This window comes from Tricharina praecox (assembly GCF_024521635.1).
Source record: "Tricharina praecox strain CBS 144465 chromosome Unknown BZA05scaffold_4, whole genome shotgun sequence".
Classification (NCBI taxonomy): Eukaryota; Fungi; Ascomycota; class Pezizomycetes; order Pezizales; family Pyronemataceae; genus Tricharina; species Tricharina praecox.
The window spans coordinates 1,121,522-1,141,540 of NW_026250406.1; the positions used below are offsets into that span (position 1 = coordinate 1,121,522).

At 53.9% G+C, this 20,019-nt stretch overlaps 1 protein-coding gene and 1 non-coding gene across 2 annotated transcripts; both read right to left on the reverse strand.

Moving 5' to 3' along the window:
* Positions 1–208: 208 nt before the first annotated feature.
* BZA05DRAFT_t76 lies at positions 209–294 on the reverse strand. The gene has a single exon. It is a non-coding gene; the product is annotated as a tRNA-Glu (tRNA).
* Positions 295–15,036: 14,742 nt separating this feature from the next.
* On the reverse strand, positions 15,037–16,190 carry BZA05DRAFT_203006 (uncharacterized protein). Its single transcript, XM_051479520.1, has 2 exons — positions 15,302–16,190; positions 15,037–15,188 (listed from the first exon to the last, which is right to left on the reverse strand). Exons 1-2 carry the CDS (start codon positions 15,804–15,806, stop codon positions 15,136–15,138), a joined length of 558 nt encoding a protein of 185 aa, XP_051342631.1. The 5' UTR covers positions 15,807–16,190; the 3' UTR covers positions 15,037–15,135.
* Between the last annotated feature and the right edge of the window lie 3,829 nt (positions 16,191–20,019).

Here is a 20,019-nt window from a genome sequence, read left to right on the forward strand (position 1 = left end):
TCACGTGGTGAGTTAAGACAAGTGATATCAACGACAGCAAACTTCAAAGGGTTGCTGAAACGTTCGCAACTGCAAAAATAGGTGCTGACTAGTTCCAGGCACTTTTCTTTACGTGCACCCCTTCTGTCGGGCTGTGCGGTCGAACCACCAAAAAGCACCGCAAAAGCCACTCCACCCACGAGAGTAAAAGCAAAAACAAAAAAGGTATTTCCGTTACGGGGAATTGAACCCCGGTCTGGCCGGTTTAATGCTCTGCTTGAGAGCGGCCGATGCTAGCCACTACACCATAACGGATTATGGTCAATGTCTGATCTAGCACCTATATACCTAGTATCTTAGCAAATAGTAGTAGAATACAATTTACAGATTTGACACAATGACGACCGAGAGATCAGTAGTAGTAATGACGTGTAGATTCAGTCAAACCATTCGCATAGATTACATGATCACATAACCGACGCAGTGTTCCTATTTGTTAGTGCCTTTTGTAAAGCACTTTATCACTCTTACTTTGCCGTAACTGTACCAACGGCTAACACAGGTCGAACCAAACTTACAGAATAGACATAGGCGCACGAGATCCTTTTCTAGAGCGCTTGTTGAATAGTACACCCACCGATGCTCTCTACCAGAACTTGAAGCTTGCCACGAGTGAGTGCCGATGATATTGCCACGTTCAACTATCACTCGCACATCGTCACTGCGTCTCACTCGAGCTCCCACAACAAATCCCGCAAAGCCGCTGACTACAACCGAGCCGTTACACCGTTGCCAATGCTCGCCATGATCTACATATCAGGTACATACCAAGAGTTCATGCCCTAAAGCTCCGTAGTCGGCGGGGTGGTAATAGTGGGTTGGCGTCAACAACATGAAACACGTGCCGTCGCAGGCGCGCTCCGTCTAATCTCCCTCACCGCGTGCGATGTCGTGTTACCGCGCGTCTCTGGGGGGAAGAAATTTAACGGAGGGCGGAGGGGCGTGGTGGGCACGAGTGACATGTCATGCACACGTGCTCCTCCTCCGAAACATTTCCCCGCATGCGGCGTTTGGACGTGAGGAAGGAGGAGGGGGGTTGACAGCGCACGGGACGGACGGAAGTTGCCTTATCATTCGTTGCTAGTTCATTGTAGACGGGACCGCCCAATATAATCGGCCGGCAGCATGCACGGAAGGAATCAGGACATTTTTTTGCAATTATGACACGCACCTATACGCACGCACGCACGCGCTTGCTTGTGAGGAGCGGTGGGAGGGAATCGAAGATGATATCTGATCGAGATCACACGGAAAGCAAGGAAAAGCCTCACCCCACCCGCCCCGCCCCACCCATCCACCCACCTACCCACCTACTCTACGTAAGTTGCGCCTCCTACATAGATGGAATGGATGGATGATCAACACCGGGGCCCACATACAAATCACAGCCAGCCTAATACCTCTATTTACCCTGGTAAAATCTCAACCAAGGAAAGAGATGGAAGCGATGCAAGCAGCGCACCGCACCGCACTGTGAACTCCGGGATATACTTCCTTCCACAGGATGTGCATTCATCCGATCGGTAGGTAGAGTATGTCCACGGGAGTAAAGAAAAAGCAAGAGCTGTTGTCCTACATCCACACTGATATGATATGCACCATCGGGTTCCGTCTCTATCCCAAACGCTGGCGAGTTCTCAAGCAAAGTGAGTTTAGGACCAGGTAGTCCTAGGTACTTCCCTTTACGAGCCCCCAACCCCCGAAACGGAGGCTAGCAATGCCATGAACGAATGGGAATCCAAGCGCCTCCCCCATGATCTCTCGCTGCATAATAGTATCTCTCGTCGCCTCCTCTCCAACTCACTCACTCGCGGGCGTTAATTCACCTCAAATTTCATCCAACATTCCAAGGACAAATTGGAGCAACAAGAGAGAAAAAACCACGCAGTCGCAAGTATAGGTTTGATTCTCCACTCATCACACACACACGGACGGAAACCACGCCACACACACATATGATATAAAAAAATCCCCTATATATACTCACTCACAATGTACATTTTTAGATTAGCTCCCCCCCCAGCCCCAGCCCACAGCTGCATCAGGAACAATGTCCGTGCCATCCATCCATCCATCCAACGAGAACACCGCCGAGTGATACCCAATGCAGAGCCCACCCCACCCCACCACCCCCCGTTTCAGGTTGAGTACTGTAGGTGCTGCTGCTGCACATGTACCCGCTACGCCCTCACGCACCCACACCCCCTAGTCCAAAACCGGGTGTTATCTCACCGCTACCGCAAAAAGCTCCCCGAGACCCCACGCGGAAGGTAAGATCAGTCAGGCCTCACGCGTCTCCCTCTCTGCCCCCCCCCCTCCCCCCAGCAGAACGTCATTGTGGTTGAGAAGAAGAAGAAGAAGCAAAGGATGAGGCAAATGCTGTCCAGGGGGGGGGAGGAGGGACAGGGCGGATCAGTAAGGCTACATACTCTACCTTACCTGGCTCTACCTCCGCGGTGCAGATTCTTCAGCCACGCTCCATGGGCCATATCTGCTCGCCGTGCGTGCGTGCGTTGCGTTGCGTGTCCGTGTCCGTGTCCGTGTCCGTGTGTACTGTCTGCAGCAGCGGCTTGCCTCGGCAGTGGACTTGCCTGGCTGCTGGCTGCTGGCTGTTATAGGTACGAGGTACGTACGTGCGTGCCTCGACGTGATGAATGGATGGATACGCTCCATGCTGAACAAAGTGCCGGTCTTCGTTGTCCGTCCTCCGTTCACAGCAATAGGTATGTAGTTGATCATGAGGCGGCCAGTGCGCAGCAGCAGCAGCGGCGGAAGCAGTAGTAGGTAATACAGGTTTCATCGAGTTCTCTCGGATGAATAGACGATCTGTGGAGAAGGTAGGTAAGTAGGACCCGCATCAAGTAATGTAAGTACATACTACATTACTACATACTAGTACCAATACCTAACCCGGCAGCTCCGGAGCCCGGCTAGCCATGGGCAGCCTTTCGGATGGGATCCACTCGTGTATGTAGCGGCGAAAGTCGAAGAAGCTTAAGTAGCCCCGACTATAGGGCTAGATGTATCTCGGGTGCAGCAGTAAGTAAGTAGGTAGGTAGGTAGGCAAAGGCTCCTTCCGCTATCACCTAGCTCCCGTCTCACCGTAGTCATCACGTATGTACATACGTACCGTAGCTTCCAGCCCTGTAGACGGCGGTGAAGTGACGCCAAAACACCCGTCAATCTATGTGATGCCAAATAAGACAATACTCGAATCTCGATGCGGGAGTTCGGTTCGATCACGTACTATGCGACCGCGCTCTTTCTTTTCCCCCGTCTCCCCACATCTAGAGTATCCAGCCAGTAAATTACGAGGAATTTGGGTTGGTTCGGGAGGGATGGAGGGAGGTTTAGACGAAAGGGAAGGAGGAGGAGGTGGTGGTGGGGCATGAAAAAATCCCGCTCACCCGGCTTCGTTACCCAGCAGTTTAATCTGGCAAATAAATAGGTACATGCTTACTTACGTAGGTATGTAGATAGTCCACTCAATCACTGGAAAACAGGGTTGGATCATGAAGGGAAAATCGGAGCGGCAGTTGGCGATGAGATGACGATGAATGATGCTGCAGATTTTGGCGATGATGAGGAACATGACATACTCGGAGAGAGGTTCTAGTGGGTCTTTCTCGCCGGTGGACCGGGGGGAGGGGAAGGCCATGGTTGTTCGAACGACGATGAAGTACATCTGTAAGTACTTGTACTTACCATACCGCCTGGGCCTCCTGTTATTGCCAGCTCCACGCGGTTCCGACCAAGTAGATATCTTGCCTCTTGCCTAGTAGGTACATCACTAACCAACCCACATCGTGATTACGGGGAGCTGGCCGGAGGTTCGACTGGAGTGCACCAAAATGCCCCGAGAGAAGCAGTATGGCGGCGGGTAGAATGGCTGTTTGAGCTCGAGCGTATACACCGGAATGTTCTTCGTCGTCGTCCAGCAGTAGCCGCAGTAGTAACAGCAGCATTGGCAGCATTAGTGGCAGCCGTTGTGCACGATGGTAGTAGTAGAACCTGGTCGGTACGTACATCCAGCAGCAAGGCATGTACACTACATGTTGGCGTTCAGGGATGGCATGTCGAACCCCCCCAAGTCGCCATGCACATGTTCCCTTCACCTCCCAGCTAGTAGTTAGGCACTCCCCGCATAGGTGGAGTATATAGTGTATGTAAGTACACACATACATGGAACGTTCGAACCAGGCGGTTTATCCGAGAGACAACACATCGGGCGGCCGAAACGCACCTACAACCTGCACATACGACATACGCCCGTGCCGCAGCTGCTGCGCTCGTGTGCCCCGTACTCACCGCCCCACCAGGCATCTTAGCCACAGCAACGATGTTCCCCGACGTTCCCAATGTTCACACGAGCCACGACAGACTGCAGTGTGCAGCGCAGAACGTACGGTAAATACTCAAGAACGCGAACCGTGATCGATCGCGGACGGGGGGTATTGTGGTAACTACAGCTGCATTGGTCGATGCCATCCTGCAGTCCCAAAACATGTATGTACTCTACTCTACCTAGGTACTCTAGAATACCTACATACACATACGCTTCCTCCCTCGCCGCCGCAGCCGTAAGTTTCTTCTGCCAGATTCTGTGCAGCAGTGGTTAACAGCTTCCGGTTAGAATCTTCGGGTACAACGGGGGGAAGGAGAGGGGGAATTGCAAGTCCAAGAGAGAGAGAGCGAGGTGAGGTGAGGTGTTTGTTCCCCCATCGCCATCGAATCGCCTCGCCGACCCCACTCCGTCACCATGAACCCCGCGTTTCACCTTGTTCTAACTTCCCGCGTATACCCCAGGCCCAGAACTCCCATACGGGGGTAGGAGTCCCAAAAAACAAAATCGAATACAGGCAGCCAATAGAGAGAATTCGAACAATCACACAGGGGAGGAAGAAAATACCTCATCCGGCCGTTATTCTCACTACAGCCCAAGGACAGCAGCAACCGCAGCAGCAACAACAGCAACAGCAGCAACAACAACAACAACAGCAATAATAACAACAATAGCAACAACAGTAGCGCTAGCAGCACCAGCAGCAGCAAGCAAGCAACAATAAGATCTATATGCTTGTGTGGGTGTGTGTTTATGATGGATGTATGAGATGGCGGCATATTCGAATACCGGGGGGCACCGGGGCAGCCAACAGGTAACAGTAACCACGTACCCAAAACTTCCGCCTGGTAATACCAGTATTGGTACACCCTGGCATGTGATCTGAGCCCGGGTTCCGTCTAGTGGGTAGTTACTTAGGTACGTAGAGCAGCTCCGTGGATGCCCAGACCATGGGAGGGGGGAAGGGGAAGGGGGGAGAAGTGGATGGGTGTTCTAGCTATCCTATGTAATTCCCATGGCTATAGTCTAGAGTAACAGGGCTCAGCTATTGGCCGGCCGGACGACATCTGGTCTACCCAACAATTTCGAGGCGGACTCGAATCATTGCAGTCGGTTTGCACCGCCACCCAGTGATCGCCAGCCCCAGCCAACCAGCCACTCGACCACCCCCAACATTCGTCACCCCTCCAAAATCCCCCTCAATTTCACGGAAATCCGTTTGGCGTGATGCATACTGAAGTGGCGGGTGCAGTTTGGAGGAGGGGTGGGTAATGTCACCATCTAATCCGTTCCTATCATACCAACGAAAAGTTTTCGGCGGGACATAAAACGGCCTGCCCAGTCAAACCTACTGGCTGTCTGGTTTTGTCGGGCAGTGTATATCGTCAGAGTACCTAGGAGCTGCCCCACCTTACGTACGTAGGGGTATGTACATACGGCACGGGATTACCGATCACCACGAACTCCCCACCACCACCACCACGCCAGCGGTGGTGACTCCCATTGGCGGTGTTGTGTATATTCGCTGTGTTCTGTTGAATATCAACCACCCGGTTGTTGCTGCAGGCAGATTTTACCGGCCAGCGAGAGATGAGATTTTCTCCTTGCGGTCTGCGTTGCGGGAGAGCAGAGAACTCGATCGATAGGGTTGAGTTGGAGGAACGAACTGGAAAAAATCATGTGTGATGCAGGGGAGGAGGAGGATGATGATGATGGAGGTCGGACGGGAGTCACAGCCAACATGGCCGCTGCGGTATCGAGCACATGTAGAGCACATAGGTAGGTAGAGTGGGTAGGTACATAGTTTGCTCTGCCAACTACCACCACCACAACCACCACCACAACCACCACCGTACAAAATCTCGTTTTTCTCCTCTTCCACATGATGGCTGCTGCCGATTCGTGCGCAACTGACCGTATGTACCGGGCCAATTCCGAGTGGGGAGCGAGTGCCAGAAGTGATGGTAGGTGCCAAGGTGCAGTATGCACAGATATCATTGGTGCGGGGTTTCTGGAGGGTAGTTAGTTACGGCTGGGCCGATTCTTACTGGGTGGGAGGAATGGGAGGATGACGTTACATACGTAGGTATAGCAAGTAGTAGTTGGGATTGGTTGGGTTAGGCTGGTCCGGTATGAATGGTAAGTGGTAAGAGTGAGCCACACACACTCACATAGACACACATAAGTCTCCCTTCGCTCGCATCCAACCGATGTGGCAGCAGCAGCAGCAGCATCATCACCCCCCACCCTACCATTTTCGACGATCGAGTCAAGCGGGGTGGCGCTGCTGCAACGGCCCAAACGCTCTCTACAGTTCCCGCTAGGCAAAGCCCATCCCCCATCTCACCTCCAACACCAAACCCGAAGTGGTGATTGGCTGAGTGGGTGGCGTTTGGGAACACGAACGGGGTTCGGACCTTAACGGGGCCCATCTGGCCGCTCCTTCGCGAGCGAGCGTCATTTCACCATCGTCTATCCACTGACCGGTGTTTCACATGCAACCACCGGTCCACCGCTATCTAACCCGCGTGAACCAGTGTGAACCAGTGTTCATTTCGGGAGCGCCTGTTACTGCCGTAGGTAGAGTACTATATGGAATACGGTTGCTACCGTACGGGTCTCACAGACAGGTGGAAGACATCACGGGCACCGGTCCACAGCCAATCGTTTCCATTGTACAGTTTGGGCCCGGTGGGGGGGGGGGGGGGGCGGGGGGGGAGAAGCGTTCCCGTCGTATCACTTGCAAGTCAGGCCAAGTACTACTGCAGGCAACATACATACCAAAAATAAGAGGCATGTATGTATGTAAAGTACCGTATTATTTTGCTTTCCGAATCCACACCAGCATGCAATTTAGCATGTACCGTTGCCGTTGTGTGCGAGGGAACCCCCCACCCCTCCCCCTCTCCCCCCCGTCCCCCGCCATAAGCCATCTGTCAGCACAGACAGGCACCCGCGCGAAAAGCTGTGGACCGGGGAGAAGAGGGGGACGAGGGAAAGGACATGGATACCCCATGATTGATCGGCGGCGTCAACGGTGGCCGAAGAGCCAAAGAGGGCCAAAGGGGGGGGAAAGGATTCGAAGGGAAAGCAGATCCTTTCGCGTGTGCTGCTGCACCATGTATGGTGCAGTACATACTCACAAATCACTTTTCCGGCCAATATAATATTACGAGGATACCACCCCCGGTTCCGCCAGTGCGAGTGACGTGTCATGACGACATGCCTTTGGCCTTTAGCGGAACGACGACGACGACGATGGTGATGATGATGATGATGAAGGTGATAATAATAATAATAATCGAACCACTTTTTCCGTGCGTTTAGGAGCTCCTGTTGGTGACCTGTTCTATACTATCTCCGTCAAATTTCATTTCCCCCTCCGCTGACCGCACTGCATGATGTATGTCGTATGTATGTACCTACGTACATACCAACTTACCAACTCTTACCTACCTAACTACCTACCTACTTACCTACCTAACGTACTGACCTATATCTAAGTACCTACATGCGATTTCTGCATCGAAACACGATGTTTTGCACATACGCAGACGGCAGGTGGTTAGACTTTGGCCGGGCAAGGGCAAGGGCAGGGCCGGGCAGGGCAGGGTACGTAGTAGGTACTACTAGTATTCCTAGGTTGGTCGGGAAAGCCAACTTGCAACGATCACCGGGAAGGATGGGATGGGGGATCAAATAGGGTTATTCCGGGATATCACTCCAGAAGCTGGTGGAGGATGTGGTGTCTCCAAGCCATGATCGATCTTCCCCCGTCCCTCCCCCTCCCTCCGTCCGCGAGGCGGTTTTTACTTACTTACTCGAGAGTCGATGCTATGCATAGGTGTTGCCCGGGGTGGAGGAGGGGAGGGGAGTCCTGCAAGATGCAAGCCACCAGAGATATCGGATATCGGGGCCGGACAGCTAATGCTGATGATGCTGGACCAGACGCCGGGGGGGGGGGGGAGGGGGGGGGGCTGAGGAATCCCAACCCAACCCAACTCAACCTCGGCCCAAACCGTTTGGTGAAACACCAGATTGAAATTACCTATGTACTCCAGGGTCGTGAGGGAAGAATGGAAAACAAAAAAAAGCATGTAAGATGTGAGTATGCGTTGTGAAGGGAACAACTCGATATTCTGTCTCGGAGATTTGTTTATGCGCTTGCCTTGCCTTGTTCCCTCTCAGAGGGGAACTGCCCTAACGAGATGAATGCAGCATGGATTGAAGCGATCTTGCGCTTACGTACAGGGTCGTGATGGTGATGGTGGTAATGGTCGTGGTGGTCGTGGCGGTCGTAGGTATACCGGTAGTTAGAAGTGAGGCGAAATGGGAGAGATCAACAATCAACAATAGATAATGGAGACGGCGAGCCATCATCGGAGCCCGGCCCACATCGGCTGTTTTTTTCCTTTTTTATTGTTGCTGAAGCAAGCGCGGAAGGAATGGAAAGCGGCACGAGACGAGAGACGAGACGATACGATCATAGAGTACATAGACGAGATGAGAACGTGCTCCCCCGACATTTTTTATTTTATTTTCATTTTATTTCCGTGTATGTATGATGTAGAGCAGGTTTCGTGCTCTCGCGAAACCTATGAAACGAAACGAACGAACCAGCGAAGGAAGGCAGGAAGGCAGGAAGGGGTCTTGGAGATTGGATTATGCTTGTAGGCTCGTGACCATCTCGCCGAACAACGGGCGGCCGCAGAACTTCTTGCCCGAGTGCGTGAATGCGCCCCACCTCCCGCCCCCCGCCCCCCATGTGGGGAGAGGAAGGGAAAGGGAAACATCGTGCCTGATGTAGGTAACCGTCCCGCGAATCTGATTGCCGGGGGGGTTGGGGTTCCAGTGCCCGGGGGGGGCACCTCGTTCCCATAAAAATAAAAAATAAAAAAAGCCGCAAAGCAGAGACTAGAGTAGAGCGAAATGGTTAGGCGGTAAACGCGTATATGTAGGAGCCTGGAGCAGTAGGAGGAGGGTCTACCATACCTGGAGTACTTACCTGGTTCACCCCCAGACCCCCTCGGAGAAATGAGTTAAGTTAACGGAAGGAGCGACAGCATGGTCAAGGGCCCCCTCTGATCTCTGATCTCTGATCTGGGGTTTCCGCCCTGCCCGCCCACTCGAAATCGAGAGCCGGGGGAGAAAGACCTGGCCTCTTTTTCGTGAAGTACCGTACAAACCTAGGCCGGTCAGAAGTCGCGATGAAAGCTCGTCTAAACCCCTGCGGTGGAAGCTCGCTAGAACCTCCCCCCCTCCCCTCCACTGTCCAGGCCGGGGGGGAGGCCGGGGGGGGAGGGGCTGGGGAGGGTATGCCTACCCTACCCTACCCTGCCCTGCCTGTCCTGCCCTGCTCGTAGCCGTGCTCCATCACATTCCACATCCCACATCCCACATCCCACATCCCACATCCCACATCCCACATCCCACATCCCACATCCCACATCACACACATCACAACAGCCGTCCGCTCGCCGTGACGATGATAGCTGGCCGGCATTATTATCGCCCAGTGCCCACAAGACAGAAAACGGTTTAACTGGGATGGGAACATGGTTTACTTAGTTATGGGGGTGGTGGGTAGGGTGGGGACAGGGCAGCTGCAGATGGAACCTCAACGCGTGCGACTTCTGTCTCTAGTACTCTTTCCACTCGCGCATAATGCGTGCTCGAATAGAGCACATCATACGCGGCGAAGGCCAGCAGTACGGTAACTAACCAAAGAGCGCCTTTTTTTTTGCAACGAGAAATGGTCGGTATTTGCTCTGCTAGTACTGCAGGCGGTCAACATTGAGCAACGTCGTTAACTAACCCGGTAACTAGCCTCGGCCCTTCGTATCGGAGCATGTAGGTACGTACATACGCCGTACGGAAGATGGAGTACATAGGGAGTACATAAATAAAATGTGCTGAGTACCCGTACATACGGATGTGGGTGGTGGTGAGGAGAGAAGAGGGCTTACGCATGAATCTCCGTGAATCAGGCTGTTTTCACGGCGGCCAAAAATAGAAGCCCCAAGCTGGCTGCTGGGCTGCTGAACATTCAATGCCGTACTCTAGTTGATTAGCTCGTAACGGTATGTAAGCCCAACACGTCCGGTGTTTGGAGAGGTTGGTATGATAGAGCAGTAGTAGTAGTACCGGTAGTAGTAGTAGTATTAGTGATATTAGTATTAGTAGTAGTAGTAATTACCTAGAGCGGAGTAACTACTACTCTATGTATTGTACACTCACTCCACCTACCGTCTTCGACCGTCAGGAACCTCCGAGTCCGGCGCATTTCGCTCATCACTTTGCATACCGACTCTAGATACCGTGCATGGACGGTAATTATGACTACGGATTGCCATTCGGTCTCCACGAGGTCATGTGCGAAACGTCCAACAACATCTCAGATTCTCAGTCCGCTTTCCATGAAGGAAGCTAGAGTAAAAAGGCTGTCTAGCATACCTAACTGCTATCGTAGGTAACCAATCGATTTTTTGACCTGAGTTGATACGTCTAAATAACTTTCCCGAAGTTGTGATGAGTAACATTTCCCGCACTCACTCACCCCCCGCTCTACTCTGCTCTCGAAGGTGGACGCAACTGCTCTCACCCCCCACCCCTTCCAGTCCCCACGCCGAAACCCAGGAACTGCATCCTAGCTTTTGCTTATACGCCGCATCGCTTGAACATCGAGGGGGGATGGAGTAGGTAGGTAGGTACCGAGTGAGTAGTAGGGTCGGTACTTGGGTGGAGTTAGGTGGGTAGGCAAGTACCGTAGGTACACAGGCAATCTATGGTGCCGGTGTTCCGGTAATTCCACAGGCAACTCTGAGACTCTCGATTGAGCTTTTTTGGAGGGGGGAGGGGGGGGGGGGGGGCGGTCTGGAGCGCATTCGGCCAAGGCTAGGTACCGGACGAAAAGTACCAAACCGAGCGGTAGCCGGTATGATACTCTAGATAGTGCGCTTCCGAAGTCTCATCGTACGATGTGGGGGGAGCACTTCGTCGATTCGTCGACTCGGCATTCGTCAACTGGTGTATGTATGTAGTGGTGGTGCAAGCAGCATGCTCCCCCAACTTCTGTATGTATGATATGTGTATGTGTGTGTATGTGTATGTACGACGACTGGACTTTCCCCCCCAGTCTCCAGTCTCCAGTCTCCAGAACCGCCACATGTGTGCGTCCATGCTATTCTTCGCAGCGTCGGCGGCGGCGGGCCCCGGTCCTTGCTTGTGCGTGTCCCCTCCCTGCTCTCCCGCACGTCTCCTGGGGTTCCCTGTCGTGCCGTTGTTTATCGAAAACCCTGGCCATCCCTCCCTCCCTCCCCAGCTGACTACTGCTACTATGTAACTATTATTCCATGCCCCCCATCCAAGTACCCATCCCCCCCACATCTCCCGCGTCCAACATAACTATACTATACCTATAGTATATAGTATGCTACACCATGTGCCGAGATGAGGGATGAGATGCTGATGATGATGGATGGACAGATGGATGGATGTCCAAAGCATAAATTGAATCAGGCAGAAGCCTGGGGAGGAGGAAGCTGAGAGATGGATGGTGGTTGTGGATCGGATACGTACGTAGGCACTAGTACCAGGGGGTTTGCAGCAGCTGCTTCAGATATTCGTGGCGTACTGTATACTCTGCTCTGGTACTAGTTAGGTATCATGGAGTAAGTATAGAGAACTGACCAGCGGGATATGTGTCCATGCCATCACGGTCAACACTCAAGACTCGACTTGAGACAGTAGTACAAGCCGTAAGCCGAAGTATTCTTCACATCCAGTTGTGTACGCGGGACGAAAGCGAGAGAAAGCGCTCGAAGCCTCGACTGGTGGAACCATCCAACCCCATCCAACCCCCTCTGACACCGGGTGTGGGTTTTGTCTGTCCGTCGGAGTGCACCTGAGGCTGATTGCAGTTTGCATCCGTACCTGTGTATGCGCCATAAAGTGCTCATATCATATCCACACAGTCGTGAAGAGTAAACACACACGAACGCGAACGAGCGAACGGTGCGCGGATAAAAAAAAACAACTTTGGATCGCGATGGGACCACACACCTTCACACCCACACACCCTCACATCGACGAGAACATCATCTGCTGAGTAGAGTAGAGTAACTACTTCCTAGGTGGAGCGGAGTGGAGTGGAGTGGCTTCCCACTGGCGACGGTGTGGAGGCTCCCTCCCTCCCTCGCCTTCCTTCCCTTCTTCCAGGGATATTACATATGCACCACCCCATTCAATTGTGCGAACTGCGAACTGCCCTTGTAGGCATATTCTCCGATGTGGCTTGCTGATGTTCTAGGTATGTAACTTCTCGGATCGGTTACAGAGCAGGGAAAGGGGGAGGGGGGAGGCCGGGGAGTTCTCGACATCGTGGCTTCTGGAGCTGAGCCCTCCTCCGCTGCTGTAGGTAGATATATATATTATTAGTGCCGTGGAGGTTCTCTCGATGTAACTAAAAGCACGTACTTGAGGTCGGCAAATAATCGAATCTACTAGTATTCTGCTCCGGATCCGACTATCCGGCCGCCCCCGACCGACCGCCCGACCGCCCCCCTGACCACATCCCGAGCCGCCGCCGCCGTCGAGACAGCGACAGAGTAGAGCAGAGTAACGACGTCGCATCGGCAAGTCGGCTCAGTGTAAGCCCGACATTCCAGCCTCTATGTGCCTAGGTGGCTACATATTTATCGGCTGGGCTGACTGACGTCTGGAATGGGGTCCGGTCCGTCGTTCACTAGTGAAGAGTGTACTACCTAGTAGTAGTAGTTAGCCCTTTGTTCGATATGTAGGATTTGGGGCTCGCCGAGATGTCGAGACTCGAGACTCGAGGCGAAAGCGGTGGTGGGCGGATTGATGTGCAAGAGCAAGAGCAAGAGTGACACGAGACCATCTCCGCTCCTACATACGGAGGAAAGAAAGGTGGAGGAAGGTGCTCACTCACTCACTCTCACCCTTCGCCTAGGAAGAGCCTGGAGGTCCCGCTTGGGGGTTTGGGGTTCACCAAAGCCACAGCACGCTCCGTACCCAACGTGATGTTTCTGATGCGCATCGGTGTGTGTGGGGGGTGGGAAAACCGGGTGTACGGATAACCTCAAGCCCAAGTTCCAACATTCTGGCAAGCTCATGATAGCCCATGATGTGTGGCTCATGATTGATTGACGGTCAACCGGTAGAGTACCGGTACGGTACCGTACTCCAATTGGACGCAAGGGCGAGATACAGAGTGAGAGACAAACACCCCCCCTCCGCTTTCTCAGCAAAGCAGCACAGAGCAGAAGCCTTTTTTTTCCTTCTTCTTGTGTGGCGGTCGGTCAGGTCACGCTCCGATGGAACGATGGAGAGAAAGTTCTGCTTTGCAATGCAATGCAATCCCCCCTCCCCTCCACTGCACTCCACCCACACGCAACTGCAACCCACGCAACTCACGAGGGGGCCAGCCGATGCCTTGGTAGAGTATGTAGAGTACCGTACTCTAGATACCCCAAAGAGAGTGTCATACCCAGTCAACCCCAACCCACGCATTCAACCGTCCCCCACGCCTCCGCCTTCGTCGTCGCCGCCTGCACCGGCGATTCCCCTTAATCTCTCCCTCTCTCTCACGTAGGTTGATATTTGCTATTTTCGGAAGGCTTTTTCTTTGCTTTCTCTCTCCTTCGATTCGATGCGCAAGAGGCTAGGTAGAGAGGCGAAAGGAGAAAGAGAAAGAGAAAGAAAGAAAAAACATCGCAGAAGCTCGTCTGGATGGAAGGATGATATCACAATCAGGGAGGCGGTAGGGAGCACGCATACCGTATACGCACACACCGAGCAGAGTAGCATAGAAACCAAAGCTTCAATGAGAAAGAAAAGGAAAGAAAGAGAGAGGGCTGGTTGCATCTGCATCCATCTGCATCATCTGCATCTGCTCCTCGATGGTTGATGATTGATGGTTGATGGTTGGTCGTTCCGGTAGGTAGAAACAGAGCGCCCCCAACCCAACGGTGGATCATTTACGCCGTCGACCGACCACCACCACCACCTTCCTCCCCTTGTCAGGCGCGGCCAAGTTTTCCGAACATTTGCCCCCTGCCCTTTCCCCTTCCCTTCTCACCCTCGCCCTCAACCCTCATCCTCCTCCTCGCCTGCGAACAGACGATCCGATGATATCGATGATGCTTACGCTGAGGATGACGATGCTGGTGCTGGTGCTGGTGGGAGTGGCTGTGGCTGTGAATGATGTGTTTTGTGGGGTTTGCCCCCATCCCCCTCCCCCCGCCCCGTGTCGTCTTCTGTTCCATCCGAGCCACTCGGGGGCCGCGGCCCAAAGGTTGGGTAGCCCAACTCAACTCAAATCGCCCTTCGAACACCCTTTACCTTCGCCTTCGCCTACACACATACATACGAGCTCAATTCACTGGTTGGTCTCACGAGGCCGGCCAATCAGATGCCATCTGTAGACGAGTGGAGTGGAGCATGTAGACGCAGTGACGCACAGCTGCTGTGTGCTCTACATAACTAACTCTAGTGTGCGGTAGTTGGATCAGCGAACGGACCTAAGGAACACGACGACGATGGTTCGAGAAGGGGGTCGTTTCTTTCTTTAGAATTATCCGGTGGGCTAAGGGCTTCGTACTCTGCAAGTGCTCATCGATCCAGCACATGTAACTGACTATCCATTTGTAAAGTACCGGTACTTACTAGAGTCCTGTAGACGTGCTGAGGTGTGCCGTGGAGTGCGCATTGGGCATTTTGCGTGAGGAATATTTTTATGAGTCGATAATATACGGTACTCGAGAGTGTCGATCCTCCGGTTCCCGTGCTGGTTGTCATTTGCAGTTTAGCTGATTGAAGCTCCGATGAGACGTCGGAAGGATAGTGTCGTGGGGTGGACGGGGGTGGATGGGTGGGTAGAAGGGGGGAGGGGGGGGCTACGTAGGTAGGATGGTGTCGTGATTCGTGAGCGTCGCATCACGCATCCACCCACCTTCCATCCACCACCATCCACCATCCGTCCATTCATCGGCAACAGTGCTCCTGGTGGAGGGTGTTCGGGTGGGATTTGGTGGAGGTGGTGGAGGTGGTGGTGGTGGTGGTGGTGGTGGTGGTGTGGGGCAGAAAGGAGAAAAAAGCGATTAGAAAACATTTGTCGCCCCGATCGGGCAAGGCGGCGAATCTGTATCGCTTCGGAGAGCCAAAGTGAGCTATACTCATCCGAACGAGCGTGAAAAAAAAGTCGTCGTCGTCCTTCGTTCTTCGTCTTTCGTCTTCGGCTGGTCGGACGGGGCAGACGAGGAGAGCGGGTCCACCTTCCCACTCGCTGGCGAGTCGCTGCTGCTCGTCGACGTCCAACACCACCATCACTTCCGCCAGCCAGCCAGCCAGCCAGCAATGTCGGCGTCAGGCCGGCTGCGCGAGGAGAATCAAGATAGGTACGCATTCGCACTAGCTGGCGTAGGGAGAGCAGCTAAAGTGGTCCATACGAGCAGAAGTCGTCAGCACAGCGGCCGGAACTCACCGATGCGCAAGCAAGTCAGAGGTCGGAGTTAGAGAGAGGCTGGCTGAGGAGAACGAACGCAGATTACACAGCGCCAAAACCAAAAGAAGTTGACTCCGACTCTCGGGAGAGGAGAGGGGGGTGGAGGGAGTTTGAGAGAGAGTGGAAGCTGGAAGAATCACTGCTAGTTTGAGTAGAGTAGAGCGGAGCGTCTGGCGTGAGCAGCGGCGGAGCTTCGGGAAAGTCTCCTCTAGGTCGTCGTCGTCGTTTCTCGTTTCTCCTCGAGTCTAGACACTCCTCCATGTGTAATTGTCGCGATCGGAGAAGGATCTATGGTCCGGCGGGGCGGGCGGGGCAGGGCGGGCGCAACAGCACTCTGACCGGCTCTTTCGGAGCCCTCCGTCGTGTCGTTGAGCGAGTCGTCGTGTGAAGAACGAACGAACGAGCGATTGAACCCCCCCCCCCCGCCCAAAGCCACGATGAAAGATAGAGAGAGCATCGATTGAGCCCTTGACGTTTCGCTTGGTGCCGACCGACCCTGCCAGATGATACACCGCCAACCAGCCTTCTGATCGAGCCCTTCCCTTCCCTTCCCCTCGTCCCGAACTCCATCCCCTCGTCGTGTGTCCCTTGATCCTGTTCCCTGCTCCCGCCTACCGCTGCGTGCCTGCGTGCCTGCCTGCCTGTCTACTGGCCTGCCCTCGAAACCCTCCCTCCCATCCCTCCCTCGCTCCCTCGCTCCAACACATGCGCGATGCATCCATCATTTTTGGTGTCTCAGCACGCACGCGTAACCCTGGCCGCACCCTCCACCCTCCACCCTCCGCCACATCGTGATGAGTGAGGACGGGGTCGTAGCGATTGCCGGCGTGGTCGTATCGCGATTGACTTCCTCCGAGCCAGGGAAGGCGAAAGGAAGGGAGGGGAGGAGGAGGTATTCAACCTTTGGATCGGGCACTTTTGGTATGTACTACGGTACTCTAGATACTGCGTACAAACGAAGCCCCCGCCGTCTCCAGATCATCGAGAAGGAGCCTGCCTGCCTGCCTGCCTGCCTGCCTGCCTGCCTGCCTGCCTGCCTGCCTGCCTGCCTGCCTGCCTGCCTGCCTGCCTGCCCTTGCCTGCCTCGATCACCACCACCACCACCACCCCCACCCCCAGTCACGATTGCTCCCGCCGGTCGATCTTGCAGAAGAACCCATCCAACACCACCACCACCACCACCACCACCACCACCACCACCACCATCCACCCCTCCCTCGAACCCTTCCCTTTCATCCCATCTGGTTTGTTCCTGCACGAAAAGAAAGAACGAACGAAAGGCGAAAGAAAAAGAAAAAACTAAAAAACCCTAAAAAACCCTAAAAAAAACTCAATAGAGCAGTAACCGAACCTGGAAGAAAAAAGAAAACCAGCATCGCAAAGAAGACCGCAGGCCGCAGGCCGCAAGCTTCCTCGCCCAATCCTCAACTCAACTCCCCATCCGCATCCGCATCCCACGTTGCGCGCGACACCGCACACTACTTCTGACGGGGGGTTTCTGTCTGCTTACTTACCGTACTTACATCTCCAACAGCCGGTTCCTGAATGCGAACCTTATTATGTTGCTATTGCTAAATATTGCTAAATATTGCTAGATATTGCTATTGATATCCGGATTCGTTTCTGAATTGTATAAATGGCTTAACTAAGAAAAGTGACGTCCGTCCACATTGACAGCAGTTGCCCCCCGCCCCTGCTCCTTTTCGCGTTTAACCCGCAAAAGGGTAAGATTGCCTCGATCCGGTTGGTCCTGTCTGGTCTGGCTGGTCGTCGGCGGCGGCCTTCCTCCAGCCATCCAGCCATCCACACGGAGGGAGGGAGGCGGTGCCTCGTAGGTAACCGCGGCTTTACGCCTCGGAGTCATCCCAATAGACACTTTACTCTACATATTCGATATCACATCACATCACATTACCTTCCGTACTTCCGCACGTAGGTATGCGTATCTCCGACGCACAGCACAACTGATAGATTAAAAAAATCTCTGTGCAAGCAAAGCGAGCAAGCAGGCAAGCTCAAAGATGTGGTGTGTGGGGTGAGGGGATGGGGAGGAGTTGCTCACAGCCCAGCCCAGCCCAGCCCGCTCCGACAAACCCAGCGTCTCGAGCCGGCAACTCGCATCTATGATCTATCTGCAGAGCGAGAGGTATGCGTGGAGTATGTAGAGTAGGAAGCACCAAGCACCAAGCACCAAGCACCAACCGTCCCATCTGCTCACGGAGTCACGGTGGTGGCGCGTAATATCAACATTAATAACCCACTTCTGTTTCAGAGAAGCGCCCAGTTGGACGGGTTGTGTTTTTTCCCGTCACATATGATATATGTATTCTCGTTTTTACCCTTTATCTGTCTGTCTGTCTGTCTCCACCCTCCGATTCGATATCGAAATCGTGATATCTCAGCAGCTGGTTGGTTGGCTAACTCGTTGGCTGGTGGTGGTGGGCTGCGTTGGGTTGGATGATCGGTTGGATGATCGGTCTGGTCGGTTTGATTGATCGAGTGCACAATCGTTGTGTAGAGTAGGCACGGTATCTACAGTACTCCACTCTGCGTACGGACACGGGGTTTCCTCTCGTCTGCCGTGTGTCGAGTACTCTACTGTGGTAGTTATCGCCGTCCTTCGCGAAGACTGAAGTTGACAGGCAGGCAAAAGCAGACCAGCAAGCCAGCCAGCCAGCAAGCTCGAGCTCTACTCCGATATCGATATCGATATCGATTGACGTCCAAGGGTTCGTTCGCTGACCTGGTACCGTATGTTTACTTCTTTCCCCCTAGTTCTCTTACCCTGCGATGATATCCCCTCCCCTCCCCCCTCCCCCCCGGCTGCCTGCTAGCGACCGTTATCCCATCTCTCTTCGCTTCCCGCGTCTGCTGCTGCTTCTGCTGCTGCTGCTGCTGCTGTGAGGTGCCCTTGAAGTTTAATATTCCATGTCCGCCGCCGCGCAGCTGAGGGAGACGGGGCCAGTCGCTCGCGAGATCGACTCGTCGATAGATCGTCCTCGTGTTTTTTTTGTTTTGTTTTGTTTGCACACTCGCCGCTCGCTCAGCCGTGTTATGTAGAGTATGATAGTAGTGACTTCGCGAGTCGCGAGTGCTGTTTGCGTCCACCGAGCCAGCCAGTCAACCGGCCAGCCAGATACACACGGGGCTAAGCAAGTTATGCGTAGGTAAGTCCGTGGGATCCCTCCGTGGGGGGACCGACTCGGGGAGGGTGGGGAAGGAAAGGCTGTTTTCCACCGTTCACATTTTTTTCTCTATGTTCCGTCCCTTCTTCGAGTGATTTTTCTTTTCTTTCTTTTTTCTTTTTCTTGTTTTTCTTCCGGTTTGCTTGCTTGCTTTGCTTTGCTTGCGGGCTTTTTTCATGTGTATTTCTTTTGCACCGCAGGGTAGCTGGCCGGATCTTCCTGAAACCGCCCAATAATTGCTTGCGCTTGCACTTGCACTCCGACGAGCCCACCGCTCGCTCACCGCACATCGTACACCGCTCACCGCATACTGAACTCTGAACACGGGCGTGTCGGCAACGAGCGAGGGCTCACGTTGTTCGTATGAAGAGTAGAGTCACCGCTCATCGAGTGAGGGTGGTGGTGGTGGTGGGACGTCAGTGCTAGTAGTAGTAATGGTGGTGGTGGTGGAGGTGGTGATGCAGGTGTTTTTTTTTCCTTCAGAGTGTGGTGGAGGAGGGGGAGGAGGCAGTGGAGCGCCTCTGCTCCACCGGGCACCCTCCCGGGCTGCATCACTATGATACCAGCTTGGACCGGATCAACGCGTCGTATTGTGGCCGTGTCGTTGGCTCGGCTTCTGCTCTGTGATCAGCAGCAACAGTGATCAGTGATATTCTTTGCGCTTCGCCGCCGCCGACTTTGCCGGTGCCGTCGCGCGTCTTTTCGGCGCCTTCCTCCGAGCATTTTTCACTTTTCTTTTTTTCCTCCCTCTAGATATCACCAGCCCCTCTCCGCTTGTTTGCGCTCCACTATTGCTCCGCACCGTTCCGTCCCTTCGTTCGCCCGCTCACCTTGCTCATCTCCCGAAGAGCTCCACTCAAACTCTCCGCGTGCCGATATCTCTGTGGTGTCCTTCTGCTTGGCCGACGCTCGCTGCATGTTCATGCGCC